This window comes from Capsicum annuum, chromosome 2, assembly GCF_002878395.1.
Source record: "Capsicum annuum cultivar UCD-10X-F1 chromosome 2, UCD10Xv1.1, whole genome shotgun sequence".
Taxonomy (NCBI): domain Eukaryota; kingdom Viridiplantae; phylum Streptophyta; class Magnoliopsida; order Solanales; family Solanaceae; genus Capsicum; species Capsicum annuum.
Window position 1 is genome coordinate 153,212,382 of NC_061112.1, and position 24,435 is coordinate 153,236,816.

Below are 24,435 nucleotides of genomic sequence, written 5' to 3' on the forward strand. Positions count from 1 at the left end.
GAGGAAGGAGGCTAAGTCAGCAGTCATGGCAGCTAAGACGGCCGCCTTTGAGAGCCTGTATGCAGGGTTACAGGGGAAGTGAGGGGAGAAAAAGTTGTTTAGACTCGCTAAGGCTAGGGAGAGGAAGGGTCGTGACCTCAATCAGGTGAGGTGCATTAAGGGGGAGGACGGTAGAGTGTTGGTGGAGGACGGCCACATTAAGAATAGATGGCAGTCGTACTTTCATAGGCTCTTGAATGACGAAGGGGATAGAGCTATTGTGTTAGGGGAACTGGAGCACTCAGAGGAGTGTCGGGATTTTAGCTATTGTAGACGTTTTAAGGTAGAAGAGGTTAGACAGGCTGTTCGCAGAATGCGAAGGGGTAGGGCGACGGGGCCGGATGAGATACCGGTCGAGTTTTGGAAGTTCGTTGGAGAGGCTGGTCTTAGGTGGTTGACGGGATTGTTTAATGAAATCTTCAAGACGGCAAAGATGCTCGAGGCTTGGAGGTGGAACACCATGATACCTCTCTATAAGAATAAGGGGGACATCCAGAGTTGCAACAACTATAGGGGGATTAAGTTATTGGGTCACTCTATGAAGATCTGGGAGAGAGTGGTCGAGGTGAGACTGAGACGGATAGTGTCTATTTCAGAAAACCAGTTTGGATTTATGCCTGGCCGCTCGACGACGGAGGCAATTCACCTGGTACGGAGGTTGGTGGAACAGTATAGGGAGAGGAAGAAGGACCTGCACATGGTGTTTATCGACCTGGAGAAGGCCTACGACAAAGTCCCCAGGGAGGTGCTTTGGAGATGCTTGGAGGTGAGGGGAGTACCGCTGGCATATATCAGAGCAATCAAGGATATGTATGATGGAGCGAAAACTAAGGTGAGGACGGCGGGAGGAGACTCAGAACATTTCACGGTCCGGACAGGGTTGCATCAGGGATCTACTCTTAGTCCCTTTTTGTTTACAGTGGTGATGGATGTGTTGACGCAGCGTATTCAAGGGGAGGTGCCGTGGTGTATGCTTTTTGCAGACGATGTAGTTCTGATAGATGAGACTCGAGGGGGTGTGAGTGACAAATTAGAGGTGTGGAGGCAAACCCTTGAGTCTAAAGGGTTCAGGGTGAGCAGTAGCAAGACAGAGTATGTGGAATGCAAGTTTAACGACGTGAGGCGGGAGAATGAGGTAGTAGTGAAGCTGGAATCACAGGAGGTAGGTAAGAGGGAGAGTTTCAAGTATCTCGGGTCCGTGATCCAGAGTAACGGTGAGATTGACGAGGATGTCTCGCACCGTATTGGGGCGGGATGGATGAAGTGGAAGCTCGCGTCGGGGGTGCTGTGTGATAAGAAGGTGCCGCCTAAGCTTAAAGGCAAATTCTACAGGCGGTAGTCCGTCCGGCCATGTTGTATGGAGCGGAGTGTTGGCCAGTTAAGAACTCCCACATCTAAAAAATGAGGGTGACAGAAATGCGGATGTTGCGCTGGATGTGTGGGCTGACTAGAGGGGATAGAGTTCGGAATGAGAACATCCGGGAGAAGGTTGGTGTGACACCAGTGGAGTGCAAGATGCGGGAAGCCCGATTGAGATGGTTCGGACACGTGAAGAGGAGGGGCATGGATGCCCCGGTCCGTAGGTGTGAGAGGCTAGCGTTGGATGGTTTTAAGCGGGGTAGGGGTAGGCCGAAGAAGTACTGGGGTGAGGTGATTAGGCGAGACATGGAGCAGTTACAGCTCACCGAGGACATGACCCTAGATAGGAAGGTCTGGAGGACGCGAATCAGGGCAGAGGACTAGGGTCAGTCTGATTCGCTAGTGTAGGGAACTACTTGGTGGGGGTTTATTCCTGTTAGGAGTCCGTGTCCCATGTTTTATTATGAATCTGTGTGTTTTCCTCTGTTTTATATTACTTATGGGTGCCGTATTTATGTTATGTAATCTTGTAACCTTGTGCTGTGCTTTACTATGTGTTTGTGTGGTACCGCGTGTCTTGAGCCGGGGGTCTATCGGAAACAGCCTTTCTACTTCTTCAGAGGTAGAGGTATGGACTGCGTACATCCTACCCCCCCAGACCCCACCAGGTGGGAATACACTGGGTTTGTTGTTGTTGTTGTCTAGTAAGTACCGTAAGAAAATTCTAAGAAAGAAATCCTGTAAGCAGAAACTTTAGCCATTATTTGGCTGGTGTTGATATTTTGCTCATTATAAAAAGACTTTCATCTACTAATACGTCCCTTCAAAACACAGTTTTTTCAGCATGGATGGGAGAAAATGTTCTTTTGCTTTTATGTTGAAAGATGCAAAGAAATTTTATTCAAGCGCATGGGGAGATCTGACTTTCCCGAAGCTCTTTCCTTAAGAAACAATTAAACAGAAACTGCTTTTCTACCGCCGGTTGTTATTCTAAACTTGCTGTTATTAACACTGAGATAGTTTTGCTTATTGGAGGAAACATCAATTTTTGTATCACAAATTTGTCGTCTTGTTCACTCACCAATCTTTCAATCAGATGCTCCTTGATTACGATGACCTGATGAAGATTCCCTTTTTCAAGGCTCGCATAGCAGACTTAACTGGTCAAGTGGAGAAGCTAAGGTATCAGTTGATCTTTGCTTAGTTTATCTGACTTAAAGAGTGTTGTTGGTATGATGAAGTCAATTTCATTGTGAGTGTTTACCTAAAAATTGTTTTCTGGTGTTTGGTTCGCAAGTGGGAAATCTTTTTCAAAAAAATAATGGATATCAATGATTAATAATAATATTAGCAAATTGGAGAGTGGTTTGATCAAATTTTTCAGAACTACAGATTACTAATAATCTTTATGTGTTAGCTGAAACAAGTAATTAATATGAAGTTCAAAGTCTAGATAGTTGAAGGAAATCATACCCTCTTAGTTCTATCAACCAACCACCAAAACTTACTTCTTCACAGAAAACATTTACATGGAAAATGACTTTTCTTACCAACCATGCCTTTTGGTCTCTATATTGCATTAGCCAATGGACCTTTGTTTCATACTTGGAAGTTTATTTGCTGCACGCAAGGTGGAAATCCAAGGTTTTGCTAGAATAGAAATGTTCATTACTGTTCAACCTTTCCAGACCCGTTAAAACATAACGTGCGCCATGCGATAACGTCTACGTAGCATATCAAAGTGGTGCTCATAATGGACAATCACCTATTTGACTGTTTAATGTATGAAAGAAAATGTTGCATCTTAATTAGCCTAAAATAATAATTTGAAGAAAGGGAGGCTAAGATCATTTAAGCAAAATCTCGAGCACAAGGAAGATTACTTACGAGTTGGCCAAAACTTTTACATTAACAGTCTCGCCAAGATAGAAGCTGATGCTACTGGTCCCTTATTTACAGTTTTTTTTTTTCCTATTTATTTTGTCCAATTTGCAAACCATTTAGTTGAGTAACAGTTAAATTCATGGAATTGGATGCTGTCTTGTATGTGAACACAGAAATGACACTGAAGGAGAGGTTTCAAACCAAGACGTACATCTTCCAATCATTCTTCCAAAAGTTCCAGGGCGTTTTTACTTCTACTTCGGCAAGCCAATTGAAACAGAAGGTAATTATATTCTTGGAGTATGTAGTTCAGTGTATTGACGTAAGCCTGGCAGTAATCAATCTTTGATGACCTTTTACTACATGTTGCAGGGAAGAAGGAGGAACTAAAAAGCAGGGAGAAAGCACATGAATTATACTTGGAAGTGAAGTCTGAGGTTGAGAGATGCCTTGATTACCTGAAGGAGAAAAGAGAGAAGGATCCGTATAGGAACATAATGGCCCGCCTCCCTTACCAGGCTACCCATGGCTTTGATTCTCAAGTTCCCACCTTTGATCTATAGTTTTTTTTTTCTTTTTTCCTTTCACATATTTAATTCTCTTCTCATCCGGAGATATTTAAATTTGCACCTTCCTTCTTCAAAAGAATAAAACAAAACAGAAAACGAAAAAATTGTTAAGAAGCTATGCTTTATTTGATTTACACGTTCGTTCTTTCTCGGGTATCTACAGTAAAGCAGATAGCATTTTGCAGCGAGTTGATCAATCTTTACATAGTATGGCATGTGAAGACTTAGGGCACTTATTTCCTCATCCATTACCTTTTTACATTAATGTTGGTTGAGTGGAGCTATTGTTTGTTATTATTATTGCAAGTTTTGAGAAGTGATAGATGGCCAAACATGCATAACATGATCAATTAAGTGTTAAACTAAAACAGGGAGGGTGTTGGGTTTGTGTAGGGGGTGGAGATAATAGCATCTCCTATTCACACCTGAAGAAGAGGGGTAGTCGTAAATAGAATCAGAGAGCTGTTTGCTTAGAAATAAAAGGAAAAAGGGACCAAAATTGATTAGGCAAAAGATGTTTAGGTGGAAGTGGTCCCTCCATCAGTCATCCAAACTATAGCAACGTAATTATGAAGTCGGTCAGAGCCAAGTCTAAATGTTAATGTTGTTACATGCATGTGCCATTAAGAATGAAACTAGTATATATATATATATATATGGGATATAGTTAACAATGAAGTACTTATTTGATATTTGATTTTCCTATTCTGGAAGTAGTTGTTGTGTTGCAGACCAAGGAATTTCAGGACTACTACTAGTAGTGTATGCATTGAGTAATAATGGAAAACAGAAGAATGAACAAGTTAGGAATGGTTTTTTTTTAGTTTGTAATAATAAACAGAATGCTTACTTTCTTGGGGCTACACGTACGACAGTGCAGATTGCAGAATAAATATAATGGTGGATAAATATCTCAGTTAGTTGAGTGTATTATAGGAGGAGTATATGTTATCCACTGCAGAAAACTAATTAAGTGGGTACTTAATCAGTTAATAAAGACAACCGACCACCTTTCTTCTTTTACTCACATCACTGCTCCATAATTGTAAACATAAGTAGCACATAGTTACTATTCCCATTCACATTAATTACTGATCTGTTCAAGCTGCTGCTGCTAACAAACATATATCCTTCTCACCCAATATGCATGCATGCAACTATAAATAACTACCCAAATTATTAATCCTACTCCAAAAATATTGATACCCTCTACAACTCTTCATCAGATTTCTTCATATGGATACTTTTTTCTAACAAAATAAAATCACTAAACAACTAATTAAATTTCAGTTAAAACTTTGAATAAGTGGGAACACCAATATGACTTCTTCCCCCAACCCAAAACATGGATAAGCAAGCAGTTCATTAGAAAATTCAAAAAAGAAAGAAAAAATTAAGAGAAAAGAGGAGACATTATCTAGCTAAACAAGATCTGCTTTGTTTAACGATGTATAAATATACGTAAAACTAATAAAACAAGAAATGAAAAGATCAAAGCTGAGCAGACTCTATGAATTAAGTAAAATCCAAAGCAGTATTAAACCAGAAAACTCTAGTTTAGTAGCTAGCAATTAAAACATACATTAGATCTGACGACTGAAAACGTAGTGTAAGTGGCTATGATCTATCCAAGACGCTGAAAATTTGGGAGAAATAACAAGAAAGAGTTCATCTACAGACGAAGGGTAAGGTCGAGATTCAGTTGGCGTTCATCAATGGTGGACAAATCCTGAGGAGTTGACGGAGCAGCATCACCATCAGCAGTAGCAAAATACACATGATGCCCAAGATCTGGTGGAGTGTAAAAACCATCATGAGAAGATGAAGAAGACGAGAAGGGGTTAAAGTTGTTAACGTTTGGAGGTGTCTGTTGGAAGCAGCAGTAATTAGCATTGCCAGTCATCATCATGTTGTAGTTGGGGTTCCCATAAGTGTTCGCTGCAGCAGCGTCGTCGTGGATGATGATGTTTTGTTGAGGCATGATGAGAGAAGAGGGGTCCATATTGTCGTTGTTCTGAAGAAAATGGAGTCGGACCATATTGTTGTTGGTGTGGTCGGTCGCAGCAGCAGCAGTGGTGGGGGTGGAGAACATATTGCGGCGAGAAGCGGCTCTTTCACGCTTGTGAGCATTCTGGTGTCCTCCAAGTGCTTGAGAAGTGCAAAACTTGCGAGAACAGTAGAGACAAGAGAACATTCTAGAAGATGCAGATGGCACTTTAGGTTTTGGTTTAGGGATAGGGATGATGGATGATGATGGATCCACCATATCTGTGGTGGAGGAATTAGAAGACTGCAGTTGGTTCCAGAAATCGTAAACAAGTTGCTGTTGGCTGGGATCCGCCATTAATGAGGCCTTAGCTTGATCGATTTTGCTCAAGGAAGAAGAAAAGGAATATGTGTGTGTATATATATATATATACACACAGGAGGAGGAGGAGTAGAGTGAGTATTAGTAGTACTACTCATATGGTGACAAACTTGGCAGAGGGAGAGTGCCACTCCAATTTTGTTTGTATGTATGTATCAGCTCCACTGCCTGTTTACCAATTTTGTCTCTTTATTAGTACGTACAGTTGTTCAAGTGTACACCTCTGCACCTTAGGCTTTACCATTTTCACTTTTCTCTTCCATTTTATTTCCAACATCCCCTGCAATCCATCCTATATATTGATGTGTTAGTATATACTCTTAAAAGTAATTAAGTACACATATAAACAATGTACTTCTTTTCCTTTCCGGCATTATCTGAATACATTGATTAACAAGATAAAACACTATCTAGTTACTTCTTGCGTCTTGAATTTTTCTCTGGAAATATAAATATTACTTATCGACATTCAACATGTGGAAAATGCCAATGAATTCAATACTGCGTATTATAAATTTTCTTATAATAAGCCTAAACATAGTATGAGTACACAGTACCAATTAATATTGTTTAGTTAGTATATAATTACTAATTAATTTAGACATTCACTAATTGACGAATGACAGAGTTACAAGCGTAGCGTCGCGGATTCTGTTGAAGTTATAAAACTCATCGCCATATAGAGAGGACTGGGTAATTAATAGTCTTTAAGAGATTAGATATAGCCATGGATCTGTTTAAATGATGTACGAGGTGGTGGGGGGGGGGGGGGGTGAGTGGTTTAACAACATTAATTAATATCTTTCTTTAAGGAAAAAACTGATTGACAAGATGATGTTACGTTGTGAGGAAATGTGGGTACTATTGCCTAGTGTGATTTGTACTCACGAATTCCTTGCACTACCACCATACTCCCTCTCTGTTTCGGAATAAATGAATTGTTGGGACATTTATTGGTGTTTCAAAATAAATGAATTATTAAATTTTTTTTTTTCAAATTTACCGTTATGATTGATTTGACAACCAATTAACTTTTGAAAAGGTATTACAAGGTCAATTTTTTTTTTTTAGGGGTAAAAATAGAAAATTGTATTAAATTTATGTCTTTAATGTTTTTTCCTTAATCTGTGTGTCAAAATTTAACAATTCATTGATTATGAAACGAAGAAAGTACTGATATATTGTAATTAGAAAAAAAATCATCAAAATGAGACCCTATCCAATATGGCTAAAATGGACTCCTACTCTTATTCCCAGTGACAAAGGTACGGTGGTGATACTCTTCTACCCACCTAACTTGTATCACCTACTCTTCAATGACAACCTCAGGCTTGTACTACTCATTCTTTCTTTCTTTTCTTTTTTTTTTTTTTTTGCTGGTTACGTTTCTTCTTTGATATTAATTGAAAGATGATGAAAAAGAAAATCTAGAATTATAGTAAATAAATGTAATACACTTTATGTTTTAGTTGGGGGTACGGTTTTACTATCATTATTTTATTCAGTGTATAGAAAAGGACAGAGGAAAGTGGAGAGGAGAGAGGAGGACTGTGACACTTAGTTGGCAGCAGAATAGTGCAATTAGTTTGTCTCACAAATAAGTTAATAGAGAGAGAGAGAGAGAGAGAGAGAAGAGGGTAATTGAATCAGTAAGTAGGTAGCTAATAAGCTAGTGCTGAATACAAGTGAGTGAAGAGAATATAAATCATCATCATCATCACCCCCAAAACTGCTTATCTATATATTCTCTCCCTCTCACATGTGCCTAACCAAACCACCTATACTTCATCATAATATATAGATAGATCGATACACCACACAAGCAGCCCACTTTAACAAGACGTGTGGATGTGACATAACTTACGAATGCTCACCCCCCCCCCCCCCCAATGTACATACAAATAAAATTAATTTAATCAGCACAAGCAACGCTTCATTCTTCCCAACGATAATCTCATCCCTAGTCCTACAGTACTACGATAGCCCTTCAATATCCTTTCCACAACCATCCATCACTTCTACTGCTTTTACCAAAAAAACTAAGGAGGACCATACCCATCAGTAATCAGAGAGTCCAATGTGAAAAATAGATTAGGAATGTGAAAAATAAGTTAACGTGTTAGTAGCTTTGAAAATTGTGTAAGCTTTTACCAGTTCACCTCGAAACCCACCAATAGATCCAACCGGGTGAACCCAACAATAGAGGTCAGACTTTGTGATTATTGTTCACAGCTTCAATTGTAAATCTGAATCTTCCAGCCTCTGGAAAACTATTTTTCTGCTCATGATCCCAACGGATTTTGATGGATTCCTTTTTCTACATATCCTCAGAGAACTTATTCATCAAAGCTATTAGTAAACGTGAGTTGCACGCTTGCGGTGAATAGAAACAACAACAAAAAAGGTCAAGTAGAATCATGCACAACGGATTATTGAAATTTTTGCAAACGAATTTAGCCACATTTCTGCTTATAACAACACCATCTGAAGGACGGTAGTATTTGTTAGTGAAGAGAGATTCTTGTTGCAGATTGACAAATAGAAGAGAGTTTCATGTTACCACATTAAAAGATATATAAATGTGCAAACAAGTACTGCAACATTTACAGTACTCACAATATACATGCCAATTAAGAACTACTCAGAAATCATACAACTGCAAGAGCATCAAGTATTTCCATCTTCCTTCAACTTCAGCTCAGCACTTATGGCTCCAAACATTAGATGTTGACTCTGCAAACAATAATTTGAATAACTGATAAGGAACCACCACCACCATTCAGCTCTATATCTAAGACTACTTTTATAAGTCAATTCGACATCTAAGACTCGTTCGATATGATTATTTTCGTCAACCATATACTTTTTCTAGCTCATTTCTCTCTGTTTTCCCCTAAAAAAAAATACTAGTATAATTGTCAGCAGTCATACAGATTAGCTGCACGCTGAACTGCACCATTCCCAGCACAAACAACAAGGCGACCCATAGATGACAACTGCAAAATGAGATACAAAATGGTGTTATTATTGATTTCAAAGAAAAATAAATGTTGCTATGCTAACAGGCTCAGGTAGGAGTCACTGTTAGCCAGATAATCCTATTTGTTTCTAAAGCCTACTTTATGGCCAAATGCAAGTCCTACAATTAACAATATTTCAGTTTGAGAGGTCCTACATTAGGGAAGAGTCACTTGAAGTTTGCAATTTACTTTAAAGGGTGCATGAGTGCACTAGTTAAAAATTGTTTCACTGTGTGACATAGGAGCATGTCAAGGATTGGTATGCTACTTTTTACAACTTTATCGGAGATGAAATGAGACTCAACAATCTTATGAATGTGTAGATCTTGATCAACATTTTGTAGTGGGATACATATTTAACTCATTAACTTAGCCAAGAAAAGGAAAGAAACTGCAGAAATCCAGAACAGAAGTTGAAAAGCAGAAATGCTGCACCAAACCACTCTCTACATCCCTCAGTCCACTAAAACAAGAACCATCTAAGCAACTAATGGAACACGAAAAATAAAAATTAAAAAAATAACAAATAGAGCTCTTCGAAAATGGACCAATAATCAACCAAGGGATGCGCGACGTGTGCGACTGGTTGCCAATTCTCTAATCACTATACAACTCAAGCAGCAGAAGAGACAAAGAGATTCCAGTCGTGCACTTTGAAACTAGAGACTGCATGTTTAAAAACTTCAGCCATTGGCATAACTCCAGACTGTGCAGCAGGTACAGCCATGCCTGCCCCGACTGCGGTAGCACTCTCACTCCTGGGGCTACAATCGCAAAGGTAAACAAGAAAATGTTAAACAGCCAGTTAATTTGACTTTACAGCTTTAGGAACAGCAGGAGGAAACCGAGTTATCGTCCAAACGTACTTAATTACTAGAGGCTCATACGCAGTTATCAGAACATCTGTCCCAACTCCCTTGAGGCGAATGTTTGCCAGGTAAACCTGAATGGGACATGATCAGATCTCATCTTACACTTAAAACTGCATCGGGGGAAGGGGCAGCGGGTGGAAGGGAATTTACAAACTTACCTTAACCAAGTTCTGTGCTTCCCTACCTTGTCTTCCCTTAGAAACAGCCTATGAATTGAATAAGGTTGATCAGGATTAAGCTTGATAACATGAAATGATAAATTTTACCAACTAATAAAAGAAACTTATGAAATTTCATAACTAGTTGAAAGTTTGGGTGTTGGGAGATACAATAATCTTCACATCTACTTCCGTTTTTACAGAAAATAATTTCAGGCAAATGTAAATGAAGAAGGAAGATACTTTAGCTTTACTAAAATATCTACCTATTAAGGGGAGAGAACTAAATCCTCTTCTAATAACGTGCAGTTCAGAACATTGTCATATAACATGATAGAGGAACATCATTACTAGGTTCCTTATCCGACAAAAACTTCATCTGCATTTTGGCCAGGTCACTCAATGAATGTATTATATGTAAAAATTAAAGAGAAGATAGCCAAAATGTGGAGTTGAAAGGAGACCAAGCTCATCTATCAGTTATATTAAAAGCAAATTCAAGTCATACATGAGTCCTAATTTTCAGAATACTACACAATGGATCTACCAACTTTGTCAAGAAAGTTACAAATCCTAAAACTCGTTTCATACAGGAGCACAAAGTACGGAATTTACTGTAAAGAGAATGGAGGTTCTTTTTTTTTGGTTTTTTTGATAACGTGGTGTAAGAGAATGAAAGTTCTTAGGATTTAACCCAGCGATGCCAATTGAAGTTGAGATCATACATAAATGCTGAGAACTTCTAAAATAAGAGTAACATACCATTTGTCCAACAGCGGTGGTGATGACAGCAGGCATGTTTCTATAGCACAATCCAGGGACCTCAAACACAGCTGACTGCTCAGTGATCTGTAGATATAAACAGAAAAAATAAACAAGATAAAATGTGAGATGTTATGTAACATGACAACTTATAAAATATTTGGACTTAACTAGTTATCAAAGTGCAAGCTTCAGAGAAATGCACAAGTTCAATATCTCACATTTCATGTGACAAAATTATGATTTAAATACAAGACCAATTATTTAAATACATTGAAGAAAAACTCCTCGGAAAGTTGTCGGAGTATTGAATTATGTTAACCCAGACCAAAAAGATAATACCTAGATAATGACATTAAGCACCGGGAAAGATGCATTATTCACTTGGGATGTATGAAAATGAGAAAGATGATGTTAGAGATCTACAGACCAGAGAACCACATAGAGCAATTTAGGAGGAAGCAATGCCCAACAAAAAATGTCTGGTTGCAATTTGTTCTTTTCTTTCCCAAGGAAGATATGGCCTTTTTCGTAAGTAGCTTTATTCCTGCTTTTGCTAGGACCAATTAATGGGAATAAAGAAGATAAATTCCATTTTACTCTTCCCTGCTTACTGTTTCAAAAGAAAAAAAATATAAACTTTGCCCTTTGTGGATCAGTGTTTAAACGGATTACCAAACTTCCTGAGTAGTGCATGAGAATTCACACATAAAACTCAAGAAACACAGAGTAGCTGGATTTTGAAACAAGAACAAGTGTCACAATAGTTTTTATTACCAAACAACACATACAAATTATGTTCCACCTGGCTCGTTCAGTTCTGCACTGCCTCCTTGTTTCATTTAAAAGTATATTTATTTTTGGGTAAAACCCTTGGGAAAAATATTTGTTCAGTCAGTTAATCAGCCGCGCCTCAGTCCAAAAGTAAGTTGGTTGGATATATAAATTCTTTGTATCCGTTATGCTCAATTTTAAATTATTTGAGAGATCCAAAAAAGAAATGGGGGAAAAGGTAACAAATAAGTAACAACAATCAACAACAACAACAGACCCAGTGTATTCCCACAAAGTGGGGTCTGGGCGTAAGATGTACGCCGTCCATACCGCTACCTCCGAAGAAGTATAGAGGCTGTTTCCGATAAACCCTCGGCTCAAGATAAAGAATAGTAGCCATTGGGATGTGTTCATAAAAGCATATAAATTTTAATCAAACGGAAATGAAGAGAACAAAAATTACGTTATAGCGAAACAATTGATCTTCTCTGAAGAAAGGAGAAGAGCTTACTGTAGTTCCCTCAGCTTCTTGTTCATTGGCAAGGTCTTGAAGAAACCAGGTTGCACTACCACTGTCTGCTACATCCATCTTCAGATCCAGAAGCTCAATTATCAAACTCTCATCACGCGCAGGGTCCACAAACACCTCCTGCAATCGAACAATCAAATTTGAACAGAAAATTAGAAAGGAATAAAGAAAAGATTGAGACACAATCTAAAATAACAAAAAGATATCCAATATATCTTCCAAGATTAAACTTTTATAAACAACAATGCAAGTGTGATTTTCTTAATTCAATCAAAAAGTAAACAAGAACAAAGGCAACAAACCTCGTATATATAACTTAAACAAACAAAACAAAACAAATCTGAAAAAAAAAACATTTAGAAGAACAATGGATGAAACACAATCAACAACAACATACCAAGTGTAGTCCCACAAAGTCGGATCCTTGAGAGGATAGAGAGTACGCAGACATTATCCCTGCCCTTAGAGGTAGAAAGAATGTTACCGGTAGACCCTCTTCGACTCAAGGAAAAATAATCCAGGAAAAGAAGTAACTAAAGTACAAGAATCAATGGATAATAACAGAAAACAATTCATCGTAACAAAATAAAAACTACAGCAGAACAATACATAATCGAGGTACAAGGAACAACAGAGAATGACAAGAAACTACCGGAGCTATACTATGACTACTAAACACAATCAAAAATAAAATAATCCCAGAAATTTCATTCAAGATTGAAAATTTACAAAGGAAATTGCAAATGGGATTGCCTCTAATTCAACCAAAAGAAGTTCCAAAAAAAATAAGAAAACAACAAAAACAACAACAACAAACCTGATGATCAGGAACTTGACGCACATTACTGACATCCTGCAAAACGCATGAAATTCAAGTACGCATTAATAGTTAATACTTTCACAAAATTAATCAAGAAATAAATTAAAAAAAAAAAATAGGGGACAAAAGTTGAATAAAAAAATTGGAAAAGAGTTGAAGAAAACCTGGAAACGAATAGGGAAAATAGTGGAAATAGCGCCACCAAAGAGAGGACGGTAAGCAGTAGAATCAACAGCCATATTGAATATCCTCCTAACTTCTCTTCTCTTCACAACAAAAACTTTGCACTGTTTATTTACTGGGAATAATATGTATGATGTTGGTAGAAACAAGTGAAGAAATCCAGAATGGGAATATATATAGATAGTACTAAAGAATTCTTAATTGTGCTTGCTTTCAAAGCCAACTTCAAAATTTCCTTTAAAAGAAAAAGAAAAAGAAAATATATATAGTGCGTAACACTACGAATACCAAAAAGGAGTAAACTAAAGTAAATATATCAGAGCCAGGTTTCGATCCTGGGACCTGTGGGTTATGGGCCCACCACGCTTCCGCTGCGCCACTCTGATACAATTGCTAATAGTTGCCATTGGCAATAATAACATATTTATCTGAATTTTCCCCTCCCCTTTTTTTGTTTTTACCTTTTTATTTTTATGTCTTTTATGTGAATTGTAATAGAGAAAGTTCGTATACTAAAGATTTCACGGGAATTCTCTTTGCGTTCTAAGAATATTGGAACATTTTAGAGTCAAATTCATACACGTACAAGCTAATTTACACTTTAACAAATTGTATAAAATGGCTCAATTAGAGTTAAAGCTCGGATTTGAATTTTAAGAGTTTAAAATATTAGAATATTAATGTTAGGTGTGTAGTAATTGATTTCTGAATTTAATTTCTGTACGTATTTAATGTCCTGTCTAATACAAATGTAAGATTTGGACTAAATTTATTGAGTTTGATCGAACTCATATGTCAGCTTCTAGTTCAATCCTGAGTTCAACATACAATTATTGGTCTTCAAATAATGCCCTTATTTTTTAAAAATTTTGTTGTTAAAAATAGGCTCGATTTGCTTATATGCAAGAGAAAGGTATACTTGTCCTTTCAATATAAGTTCATATCTACCGTATTTTTCATGCTGGTCCAATATAAAATTTATTTTTGTCTTCAGGTAATTTCTCTGCACAAACTTATTGAAGATTTAATGGTATAAAAGCTCGATAACAAACTTGTTGATATTTTTGGAATAAGTTCAAATGTGTAAATGGAATCACTTTATGATGACTTAAGTCCAAAATTCTTAACCAATAATTTGATTGGGTAAATGAAATAAGTTTAAATAAGGTGCCATGAGAGAAACTAGAAATCATGACAATCCAATAGAATTCGGTTTAAGTATTTAGAATATCTCTACTTTCTAATCTTTAATCTCTAATCCATGTCTCTAATATATTAAAAGTGTGAAGGATATTACAAATATTATTTAAATTTTGTCTTTCATTAAAATATTTTGTTTTAGATAAAATCGTCTTTTTATCATTTTTAAAAATTTATTATTTAATTAAATTAAGAACTCTTAAAATATATGAAAAAAAATTAAGCACATATAGAAAAAAATTAATTGTATATATTTAATAGGCACGGACGTATAGCTCTATCAAAAAAGAAGTTCCTGACTGGTGTCTTGTTCGTTGGCTCTGCAATCATAAAGAAGACGATAACTTACTGGTGAAGAGGTCGCAAGGATTTACACTTTGTTTGAATGGCGTTTTGTCATAGTTTCATAATATACGGTACTGCGTGGTATGATATCATACTGTATAATATATTACAATACAATGTTTGGACGAACTGCATCGTTCACTGTTGTTTAATAACAGATTTAATGATTGGTTTGACAGTATGGTACTGAATTGTACAACCAGTTTCGCCACAGCACCCGTTGCTCTAGCTAATTATATTGTCCACCCTTTCCAAGTGTGATTTCTATGTTATGTATGGCAGTACCTAAGGGCATATCGGTTGAAGCAGATTCTTCTTTTGATCAATCAAAACCCCTTCCAAAGCATACGGCTTTCTGGATGTAGATGATGATATCTATACATATGGATCTTATATATATATCGTAGAATGAAGTACCACAAGGGTGGAATATATATGAATTCAAATCTGCCGAATCACTCATGTTATGATCTTCTACATCCTGGAAGTCATCTGGCTTTATGTTCCCAGTATACGGTAAAGGTGATATTGCTACTGGAGGGCAAAGGAAAAACAAAAAACAAAAAAAAAGGTCTTTAGCATCGTGCACAACGAATTATTGAAATTTGCGAACGAATTTAGCCACATTTCTGCTTATAACAACACCATCTGAAGGACGGTAGTATTTGTTAGTGAAGAGAGATTAGGTGGTTGAAACTTGGCTTGTTGCAGATTTTGATAAATAGAAGAGAGTTTCATCTTACCACAGTAAAATATATATAAATGTGCAAACAAGTACTACAACATTTACAATACTCACAATATACATGCCAATTACGAACTACTCAGAAATCATACAACTCCAAGAGCATCAAGTATTGCCATCATCCTCCAACTTCAGCTCAGGATGTTGATTCTGCAAATAATAATTTGAATAACTGATAAGGAACCACCACCATTCAGCTCTATATCTAAGACTATTTTTATAAGTCAATTCAACATCTAAAGACTTGTTCAATTGATTATTTTGGTCAACAACATACTTTTTCTAGCTCATTCTTAAGGCACCCCCATTTGGTTAACCCGGCTTTTAAACGAGTAATAGCAATCAACAGGAAGTAACACTGATTTTTCTCTGTTTTCCCTTAAAAAAGGCATCCCTTTTGGGCGCTTTCATAAAAAAATACGTCTTTGCAGTCCTTTTGTTTCTTTTTGCACCCTCCGTTTGTCTTCTTCTTAGTCTTCCCTCTCCAACTCCTCCGAGTACCTTACTCACATCCATAGATGTAATTTCCTTCATGATTCAGCATATCACACATTCTGTTCTTCACTATTTATTTGATCTAATCTTTGTCCCACATATAGATTCAGATACGACAATGTTAGATGCAGCTAATGTATCATCACCAACACTGGTAGAAATTGAAAATATGTGATGAATGAAAGGATCATGTGACTTGATAGTTTGATTGCCATGAGTTGCCAACTTCTAAAAGTGTAAGCCTAGCAAGAGGTATGAGCCCTCCAGAATAATGTTAGCTTTTCTAAATAGATAGATAATGACATATAAACTACAAGTCAAGTTAACTGGAAGGATGCCCTGTGAACAATGTCGATAAGAACTAACCAAAATAAGTGGTATTGGTGGTGAATGAAACTAAAATGGCCTGGCAGCTTCTTCCATCAACTTCTTTGCTCTCATCAATCTCTCTACCTCCTTCAGAGTCTAAAATCACGATAACTTAGAACGCTTATATGGTCAATTAGCAAATAAAATAATATATATATATATATATATATCCTCCCACTTCATGGATAATTTTCTTTTACCCCCAAAGCTATATCTTCTGTGGTCACTGCATCCAATGTATCATAGCCTAACCGAGAAGCAACCTCTGCAAAGGAAGAATAAGCTGTTAAAATACAGCATAAGAGATGTTAGTGCTACTAAGTATGAAGCAAATAGGAAATTACTGTGTAGTGCAATAGTTGCATCAGCTGTAGCATATCCATTACGGCAATCTTCATAAATAGCAGTTAATTGAGCCAACACCTGTCAACGTGGTAGGCTAAAAATCAGCATAGTCCAACGGTTGAAGAAATTGACAAACAAGAAGTTAGTTAGAGAAGGATGATTAACAATAGTATGAGCAAAATATCTCTGTTTTTGTATGGCCTTTTTGGGTGTAAGACATAAGAAACAGACCTCGGAATATGATCCACTTATTGTTTCAGCAGCAGGAAGTTGAAAATTCTCCTCCACAATCTGCTTGGCTACCATATCCAAGGGGACATCTATCCATATTGATATGCCGTGTCTCATAAGTGCCCTACAAACATTAAGTTGTGATTGGTAACAAGCGATTTTTTTGTCTTCCGGTCTGACGGGGGAGAAAAAAAATATTAGTAGTATAATTGGCAGGAGTCATACAGATTAGCTGCACACTGAACTGCACCATTCCCAGCAGAAACAACAAGGCGACCCATAGATGACAACTGCTTCAGTACCTCCGTCTGCGGTAGAAAAAATTGGTTTTGTTCATCAATCCCAACACAGAAAAACAGTAAAAAGAGAGTATATTGTCATTAGGAAACCACCTCTGAATCTCGAAAGCCCTTCAAGTCTGTGTTCATAAATGACCTGACGGCATCCTCTCCTCCCAAAGCTTGTTCAACGACACTATCACTGCAATAGATTAAGGCAACAAACATGAGATACTGGACGTGGTTATCCTCTCTCTTAGACTAGTGCAAAAAAACACATTACCTGTCAAAATAATAATATCGGAGTGCATCAGCAAGGAGTTGAGCGGAGTTGGATTTGATGGGGCTGTTAATTCCTTTCAATTGAAAGCAACATATAAGTGAGTTTGGAGGAGGGAGAAACAAAATCTAAAGACAGCGTAAACCACGAGCACAAGGAATCGTAGATTGATTGAAACAGAAAGCAGTAGTAGTAGATAAAAGTGGGAGAGATGAAAGGATAGAGAATGAAGGGAAAAGAAGTAAGCACCAACAAGGAATAAACAAGTTCCTTTCAAGTCCGTGGATATATCAGCTGCTTTCCTCTGAAATCAAAAAGTTAAAAAAAAAAAAAAAAAAAAAGGAAGATGTACAGAATTAGTAGAGGTATAAAAGAGTTTTGACGTAAAGAGAAGGAAGAGGGGGGATTAATGTTTGTAGTAGTGTAGTTAGTTAGTTCGTATTACCTTGAGGGATAAGGAAAGATCAAATTGAGTGGTGGAATCTGAGAAGACAGATAGACAGACAGAGGTTACTAACTTGGCATTGGAAGAAAAGCATTGTAGTAACTAGTGTAGTATTGAATTAATTGAGTGGGGGAGCCTCGGGAGTAACAGAGAGAAGAGAGAAAGATGATGGTTGGTTACTACTGACCTTGGTTGGAAAGTGCTGCTCTGAGCTTGAAAGACGGAAGAAGACGATGATGACGACAAATAATACTACTAGTTGTAGGAGGAGGAGAATGCCCCCGCCCCACCAATGGCTCAGGCAATCGGAGTAGCCACATTTTCCTCTCTCTCTCTCTCTTTCTCTTTCCCCCTTATCTTAATCCCCCGCCTCCCTTCCCTTATCAAAACCCTTTCACTATTTGCAACTCCTTTTTTGGGTCTGATGACTAGTAGAAGAAGATATACAAGTGAAACTAAACAAATTGCCATCAGATAAAATTTTCTACAAAATGACTAGTACTGATTTTTTCTATATTGCAGTCAATTGTATTAATCCAAGTTCAAATTCACACCATACAACTTACGTTTTTGAACATTAAAATAAACATGACGATGGTGATTCTTTCCGCAATACAAACAACCCAACAGTTTTTGATTCGCAAAATAGCTTTTTGGCACTTGTCTTGGCTCAGTCTAGACTACATTTATTGAATTACAGTCGACGTCTTAAATATACACTCTTATACTGCGAAGACTACCCCCATTCCTATTTCCTATACATTAGTTGATTTACCCAACAATTATCGTGCATTATTTCAAACCAAACATATCTAAAAGCAGCAAAAAGAAAGATTATGAGGGCATCAGCAATTTTCAAAGGTGTTTTTGGTTGGCTTGGGTCAGGTAGGATGTTTTTTCAATTTTATTTATTAGATTTAAAAATTAAAAAAATGTGAACAGTGAGTTCATCGAAAAAATTACATATATTCCAGCCAAGATGATTTTAGCGTTCGTTAAACAAAATTTATTTATTTCTATCTTAGAAGAAAAAAAGCGATAACAAAATTTAGCTATTTTTATCTTAGGCAAAAAAGAAAAAAAAAAAAAAGCGATCCGTAGTTAACGTGTGTCCAATTACGACTTAAACATTGCTATTTTTTCTTTCAAATGATTGATGTCAACACCAACTTGCATACCCTTGACTAATCCACCCAATGCGTGCTACATTTCACCAGAAACAAGTAGCAGAATGGAACACATTAGCCCTTTTAAAAGAAGATAAATTCTTAATTTGACTATTCTTCTCAAGGGCGCAGCATGGTGGGGGGGGGGGGGGGGGTGATCAAAATTGTGGTAGGGAGCTCCCATTACAATCGTGTAAGATAATGGAGAGCATTCAAATGAACAAAATAAAACCTTACATTAATAACATATGTACAAATCCCACTCCCGCAATAATGCTTGTGGTAAACAAACTCTACAACCCCAACCCAAAAGAAAAAAAAAAATACACCCCACTGTCTACAAGGCTTACATAAATCAGCTCCTACCTGCATCCACCAAAATCAATGAGTTTTAGCAATCACAAATGAAAATCAATGCATTCTCTAAAGCCTCTTTTATTAGCTATAGTAATACTTCAATTACTAAACATCCATTTATCTCCCCCCCACCCGACCCAAACAAACAAACCAAGCTAGCATATTTTTTCAGTGAAGATTTGACCAGGTGGAGGGTGGAGATTAGACAAGATTCAGACATGACATTTCTTTCTTTCCCTTCTCAGGCAGACTTCATAATCAGGATCACAGATATGAGATTCACTGTATAATTTATCACCAGTTCTGAAAAAGAAATAAGCTGCTTATCTGAAAACAGTAATCAAGGTATCTTACCTCTGATTTGCCCAGAATTTGAAGCGTTTGAAAGAGAGATCGGTGTTAATGGAGGAGAGCACATCACATCGCCCTTGCCCTTTCTTTGAGGAGATTCTAGTAGCTGGGATACATGCAGTGCCATTGCTCTCTGATTGTTGGAAGGTATAGAAAAACTACGAGGAATGGTTAGTGGAGGAAGCGGTAGTGGAGAACCCGTATTTGATGCCAGAACTGGGCTCTGATTTGTTGGTGACGTCTCTTGATTTCTGTTGACTAAGGGCGCAGAGTGCCCAAATGCAGTTGAACTTGATGGTTTGGAGGCCAATAAACCAGGAGGGCGTGGGAGCTCATGAAGCTCACTTATTTTTGGTGAAGAAACAAGGGGAGGCGAAGTGCTGTAGGATACATCTACTGCCGATGGTGGCTGAGTTATTGGTATTCCTGGAGCCAATCCAGGTTCTAGAATAGGTCGTTCAGCCAAGCCAATAGGTCCACTGGCAGATAACAGCGGCTTGCAGGATGAAGGCTTACTTGCTAATGGACCTGAGAAAGCAAGTCTTCTTACTTTTCTGGCATCAATTCCATTTTGTATGTCATTTTGTGGAAGAGAAGTTCCCTCAGCAAGAGGTGGGGGAAGTGGGGTGGAGAGAGTATGATCTTTAATCTCTTGAGCAGTGGATTGGCCTTTTGCAATAGTGTTTGTTGAAAAGTTGTCATCTGCAAGTTTGGAGTATTTATCCATATTAAGCGGGGAAGAATGCCACGGGTTGCTGCTGCCTCCACTAGTATTTGTGGTACTTGGGTGGACAAGGGAAACACTTGTCCTTGAACTCAAATTTTTAGCAGCAGCTGGAGTTGGTAAGACGTATGTGTGAAATTTCCGGGCAGATGTCTGTTCTTGTTTGATTCTATCAGAAATGTCCGATTTCTCTGCAAATATCGGAGCAGAATGACTGACTACACGCGGTTGTCTAGTAAAAACCTGCTCTTGGCTTTTGCTAATATCCAACTGCAAGAAAAGGTCTTTCAAATTAAAAAAGCAACATCACAGAAGCTGACAATAAGAAGTGTAAAAAGGACACAAGAATCTGAGCATCCAAAAGGCAGCGTGAGGTGTAACTCAAAACCTTGCTAAACCCCTTCTGGAAGATCTTACACAAGCCATATCAGAAAATTATATAGCTAACATATTGTTTACTAAATACTAGATACAGCCATAGGGGCAGAACTTTACCTCCACTTCCTCCAGCCCAGAGGTTAGGGTACTTGGAGCATCCGCGGGATCAAACTGCCAAAGTCAGGCATATTAGACCAAAATCCAACATTTGGCAAATTAAACAAGTCATCATCTAAGATCAAAGTTTGACACTGCCTATGCTATCATTATAGATCTAAACTGTCATTCTCTTCCCAAGTGTCTCTCTTTCTATATAAACCAACACCAGCGGACAAATTCAGATGTGCAGATGAGTACAAGAAATTGATCAAGGGATGTCATGTCACTAAAAAGGCTTATAAATGGTTTTAGTAGCAGTGAGATTGGAATCAGTTGTTCAGAAATGCGTTGACAGAGATTAGGAGAACCCCACGACATTGTTTTTGCTGCTTGAAAACAGCACCACTTTATCCAATACGCCAAAAACATTGGATGTAGTGCGTGAACTAGAAACATATTAGTCAGCAGACAGTTTGTTATTACAAGCAAAGGGCAGGAAAAGAGCAATTAAGAATCGACATGCCACCAAAAGCTGCAAAAATCAAGATCTCCAGAATAAACCCCAAAGAAAGCAGTAGGCAGTACACAATCTTCCACAAAGGAAAAAAGACGCATGACCGCAATATGGTAACCTACCTCCATTGAATCCCTCAGTGGGAAAGAGTCATTTGGTTCTTGCTTATTTTTTCTATAATCAAAACTCAATTCACCATCATCATTAGGCTCATAGCTCTTGCCTCCATCCTCACTATCATCCAATTCAACAGGTTGGTAGTCAATGTGTTGGTTTTCAGCAACCATCCTTATTTGTGGTTCAACAGATTCAAGAGATTTAAGCCCTTTGCGGAAGAAATTCAACTGTTCCAGAAAAAGAGAAATTAGGCAGACAAGTAATTACCCATTCCAGAAAAAATCGATAACCGATATTGAAATCAATGGAGCTATGAAAGTGCAGGACACCTGAGCTCCGTGGTGACGAGCTGCCTGGGTCAAAAGGCTGCGACATTGCCCTTGCTTCAGAGATTGTACACGGAAAATGCAAAGTCTTGCCGTTTCCTCATAGTCCTCCCGAGCTGCCTGTAACTGCTGAGAAGTAAAGTTCTCCCCCTTCCCACCCTTTCCCCTTTTTGCCATATACTCGTACACCTCCCTGCAGATCATGCCTGATGTTAGCAAGAATGACTGAAATTTTTATTTTTTTTAAAAAAAGGGATTTTTGTACCATGTCAAAAGACACATGAAGAGGGATACCTTTTTTCATCACACTGCAGTTTCATCTCCTGCATCAAGGAAGAGGAAACAATGGACTGAGTAATGAGGAAACAATGCAAAAATTCTTACATATACGTGTTCTATAATCAACCTCTAAAGATGCATCAGTCTGGCGGTCGATTCAAATTAATAGATATGTTTGGTTTTATGAACAAAATTGTTTCTGCATATCTGATTGAGTGGTTATTTAGGTTAATTCAATTAGTCAGTCATAGAAGTAAATGCTTGGAGATAAAGTTGATGTTTCATAGGATTGACAAACAGTACTCTGATTAAAGCAACAAAACTAATGAGAAAAAGAAATCAACAAGTTAATTGAAATAATCCAAACCAGAAAACAAAGCCCTCTTATGTATAGGGATTCTTGGTGTAAAAATATTGTCGATAATTTCAAATTCTTCAGATAGCAAAGAGGCCACAGTAGTGATGCATCTACTAGCAAACCCATGCCCACCCACTTAAACTTTATTACAACCCTTAATGCAGGAAATCTTCAACTAAGGTGGCAAAAGGGAGACACTGAAGATTATCAAGTGACAAGGCAAAGCTTAGGTCAATGGCATTAAAAGCTCATCAAATTTCTCACAAGTTATGACAATAACAACAATGAAAAGGAAAGAAACTTCATCAACCAATGTTACTTTCAAAAGTTTCAACTCTCAACCAGTTAAAGAGCAACAACTATTTTAATCAGGACCAAAGAATTTGCATGACATATAATCAAACAGTTTACAAATTATAGGAGTCAAATGAAGACCAACAAAGATAAACCTGCATCAGTTCCATAGAAGCAATTGCTGGAAAGAAACAGAAACAAGATCAAAAGAAATTTCACATAGCATGCACAAAAAAATCATTCTGGATCTCTCCATCTTCTTGGTACATCGAAAACATAGCTAATGAACAATTTGGCTACCCATTAACTTGATGACATCTTATTCATTTAAGAATATGTTAGGCTGAATCACTACGGTAAAATTGCTCGGACTCAACCACTCGAGTTGGTTTGCTAATTGTTTGCAGTATATGAACGGTACAAATAAAGGGAACCTCTGGATGGACGCCATTAAAGTGGGATTATTGAGGACGAGAAAAAATAATGGAAATCATCGCAATCCTTTACTATTGGAAAAAGGTGCATGTGGATAAGAAAATATAGTGCAGAACTAGCAAGACTAATACAGTTAAGAACTAATAAAAAAAGCGGGGAAAGGATGAGGAAATTTAAACACTATCAAAAAGATCTAGAAGTGAATAACAGAATCACAAAAGAACAAACCTCCACTTTCCGAAGTTCACTAAGAAGAGATTCAGATGGGTTTGTGATAGTTAGGATGATATGGGAACGCTGCAATACAGAAAGCAAAAGTCATAACCACATCCAATTTAATTTGGTAAAATGATTATTAATGGGAGAAAGATCAGGCACTGACATAGACGTCTACGAGTTTCTGAAGTTCTAATTGTACTCCTCCAAGCATTGACAAGGCTTTGCCTGCATATATATAGCATTTGACAAAGAAAATAATCACAAAACAGAATAGGGAATGATAGGCAAGTTTATTTTTTATCAGTAGACTACATATTTTTTGGCAGCAAAAGGAAAAAAGAAAATGAAAATTAAGCTAACAGAAAAGGGAAGAAAACTGGATAGAGAACGGATGTTATTTGCTTTTGAGAATGTACATAGAACAGATGTTATACGTGTGTCCTCATCAGAAAACAGATATATGTGTGCAATCAAATTTTCAAGGAGAGAACAACAAGAACATATAGCATAAATTAACTACATCAGACAGGAAAATAATAAGACAAGAATGTGTGCTTCCATTTCCATTTGGTACTACACTATTCTTCTTCATTTCTACATTAGTTACAGTGTGGGTGGGCTTCAGAGAGAACACAACATTCAGTGGGAATTTAACACTTTTCACAGTTCATAATATCATTTGAATTAATGGGGGAAAACACTTTTTTTGGTTATATATGGTATGTTGAATCCCGTGGACATAGGAAAG

The 24,435-nt window shown here is 37.5% G+C and overlaps 5 protein-coding genes and 1 non-coding gene across 9 annotated transcripts in view; 1 reads left to right on the plus strand and 5 right to left on the minus strand.

Annotated features, from left to right (window-relative positions):
- Positions 1 to 1,999: 1,999 nt before the first annotated feature.
- LOC107860817 (phytyl ester synthase 2, chloroplastic) lies at positions 2,000 to 4,007 on the plus strand. Its single transcript, XM_047407635.1, has 4 exons — positions 2,000 to 2,379; positions 2,495 to 2,580; positions 3,456 to 3,565; positions 3,655 to 4,007. Exons 2-4 carry the CDS (start codon positions 2,495 to 2,497, stop codon positions 3,843 to 3,845), a joined length of 387 nt encoding a protein of 128 aa, XP_047263591.1. The 5' UTR covers positions 2,000 to 2,379; the 3' UTR covers positions 3,846 to 4,007.
- A 1,329-nt stretch (positions 4,008 to 5,336) lies between these two features.
- On the minus strand, positions 5,337 to 6,476 carry LOC107858420. Its single transcript, XM_016703065.2, has one exon. It carries the CDS (start codon positions 6,193 to 6,195, stop codon positions 5,524 to 5,526), a length of 672 nt encoding a protein of 223 aa, XP_016558551.2. The 5' UTR covers positions 6,196 to 6,476; the 3' UTR covers positions 5,337 to 5,523.
- A 3,172-nt stretch (positions 6,477 to 9,648) lies between these two features.
- On the minus strand, positions 9,649 to 13,619 carry LOC107860818 (ran guanine nucleotide release factor). The gene is made up of 7 exons (XM_016706309.2): positions 13,319 to 13,619; positions 13,152 to 13,187; positions 12,317 to 12,454; positions 11,032 to 11,118; positions 10,270 to 10,317; positions 10,106 to 10,182; positions 9,649 to 10,003 (listed from the first exon to the last, which is right to left on the minus strand). Exons 1-7 carry the CDS (start codon positions 13,391 to 13,393, stop codon positions 9,853 to 9,855), a joined length of 612 nt encoding a protein of 203 aa, XP_016561795.1. The 5' UTR covers positions 13,394 to 13,619; the 3' UTR covers positions 9,649 to 9,852.
- Positions 13,620 to 13,651: 32 nt separating this feature from the next.
- On the minus strand, positions 13,652 to 13,723 carry TRNAM-CAU. Its single transcript has one exon. It is a non-coding gene; the product is annotated as a tRNA-Met (tRNA).
- A 1,190-nt stretch (positions 13,724 to 14,913) lies between these two features.
- On the minus strand, positions 14,914 to 19,155 carry LOC107860819 (probable inactive shikimate kinase like 1, chloroplastic). 4 transcript variants are annotated; one of them, XR_001671606.2, is made up of 12 exons: positions 18,258 to 19,155; positions 18,071 to 18,108; positions 17,875 to 17,929; positions 17,629 to 17,701; positions 17,460 to 17,547; positions 17,293 to 17,375; positions 17,068 to 17,191; positions 16,836 to 16,914; positions 16,692 to 16,756; positions 16,489 to 16,587; positions 15,682 to 15,777; positions 14,914 to 15,413 (listed from the first exon to the last, which is right to left on the minus strand). XR_001671606.2 is itself a non-coding variant. In XM_016706310.2 (11 exons), exons 1-10 carry the CDS (start codon positions 18,388 to 18,390, stop codon positions 16,519 to 16,521), a joined length of 807 nt encoding a protein of 268 aa, XP_016561796.2. In that variant the 5' UTR covers positions 18,391 to 19,155; the 3' UTR covers positions 15,570 to 15,777; positions 16,489 to 16,518. The 4 variants fall into 4 exon arrangements, 2 of the variants coding, with proteins under 2 accessions (XP_016561796.2, XP_016561797.2); XR_001671607.2 differs by having other exon boundaries at positions 14,914 to 15,416; XM_016706310.2 differs by lacking the exon at positions 14,914 to 15,413 and having other exon boundaries at positions 15,570 to 15,777.
- A 298-nt stretch (positions 19,156 to 19,453) lies between these two features.
- The window catches only part of LOC107860820 (uncharacterized protein At2g33490), a 9,262-nt gene continuing 4,280 nt past the window's right edge, over positions 19,454 to 24,435 (minus strand). The window contains exons 4-11 of the mRNA XM_016706312.2: positions 23,851 to 23,912; positions 23,697 to 23,765; positions 22,397 to 22,425; positions 22,106 to 22,295; positions 21,782 to 22,003; positions 21,164 to 21,217; positions 19,948 to 20,938; positions 19,454 to 19,602 (exon numbers count right to left, since the gene is read on the minus strand). Coding sequence (XP_016561798.2) covers positions 19,592 to 19,602; positions 19,948 to 20,938; positions 21,164 to 21,217; positions 21,782 to 22,003; positions 22,106 to 22,295; positions 22,397 to 22,425; positions 23,697 to 23,765; positions 23,851 to 23,912 — 1,628 coding nt within the window. The 3' untranslated portion in view covers positions 19,454 to 19,591. The remainder of the gene's footprint in view (positions 19,603 to 19,947; positions 20,939 to 21,163; positions 21,218 to 21,781; positions 22,004 to 22,105; positions 22,296 to 22,396; positions 22,426 to 23,696; positions 23,766 to 23,850; positions 23,913 to 24,435) is intronic.

Coding starts and splice junctions, on each gene's coding strand:
- LOC107860817 (XM_047407635.1), top strand. CDS start 2,495: ATGCTCCTTGATTACGATGACCTGATGAAGATTCCCTTTTTCAAGGCT. Junction 2,581..3,455: donor GGTCAAGTGGAGAAGCTAAG/GTATCAGTTGAT, acceptor ATGTGAACACAG/AAATGACACTGAAGGAGAGG. Junction 3,566..3,654: donor CAAGCCAATTGAAACAGAAG/GTAATTATATTC, acceptor TACATGTTGCAG/GGAAGAAGGAGGAACTAAAA.
- LOC107858420 (XM_016703065.2), bottom strand. CDS start 6,195: ATGGCGGATCCCAGCCAACAGCAACTTGTTTACGATTTCTGGAACCAA.
- LOC107860818 (XM_016706309.2), bottom strand. CDS start 13,393: ATGGCTGTTGATTCTACTGCTTACCGTCCTCTCTTTGGTGGCGCTATT. Junction 13,188..13,318: donor TTTTCCCTATTCGTTTCCAG/GTTTTCTTCAAC, acceptor TGCGTTTTGCAG/GATGTCAGTAATGTGCGTCA. Junction 10,183..10,269: donor AAGCACAGAACTTGGTTAAG/GTAAGTTTGTAA, acceptor TGTCCCATTCAG/GTTTACCTGGCAAACATTCG.
- LOC107860819 (XM_016706310.2), bottom strand. CDS start 18,390: ATGTGGCTACTCCGATTGCCTGAGCCATTGGTGGGGCGGGGGCATTCT. Junction 17,930..18,070: donor ATCTTTCCTTATCCCTCAAG/GTAATACGAACT, acceptor TTTTGATTTCAG/AGGAAAGCAGCTGATATATC. Junction 17,702..17,874: donor AACTTGTTTATTCCTTGTTG/GTGCTTACTTCT, acceptor TTCAATTGAAAG/GAATTAACAGCCCCATCAAA.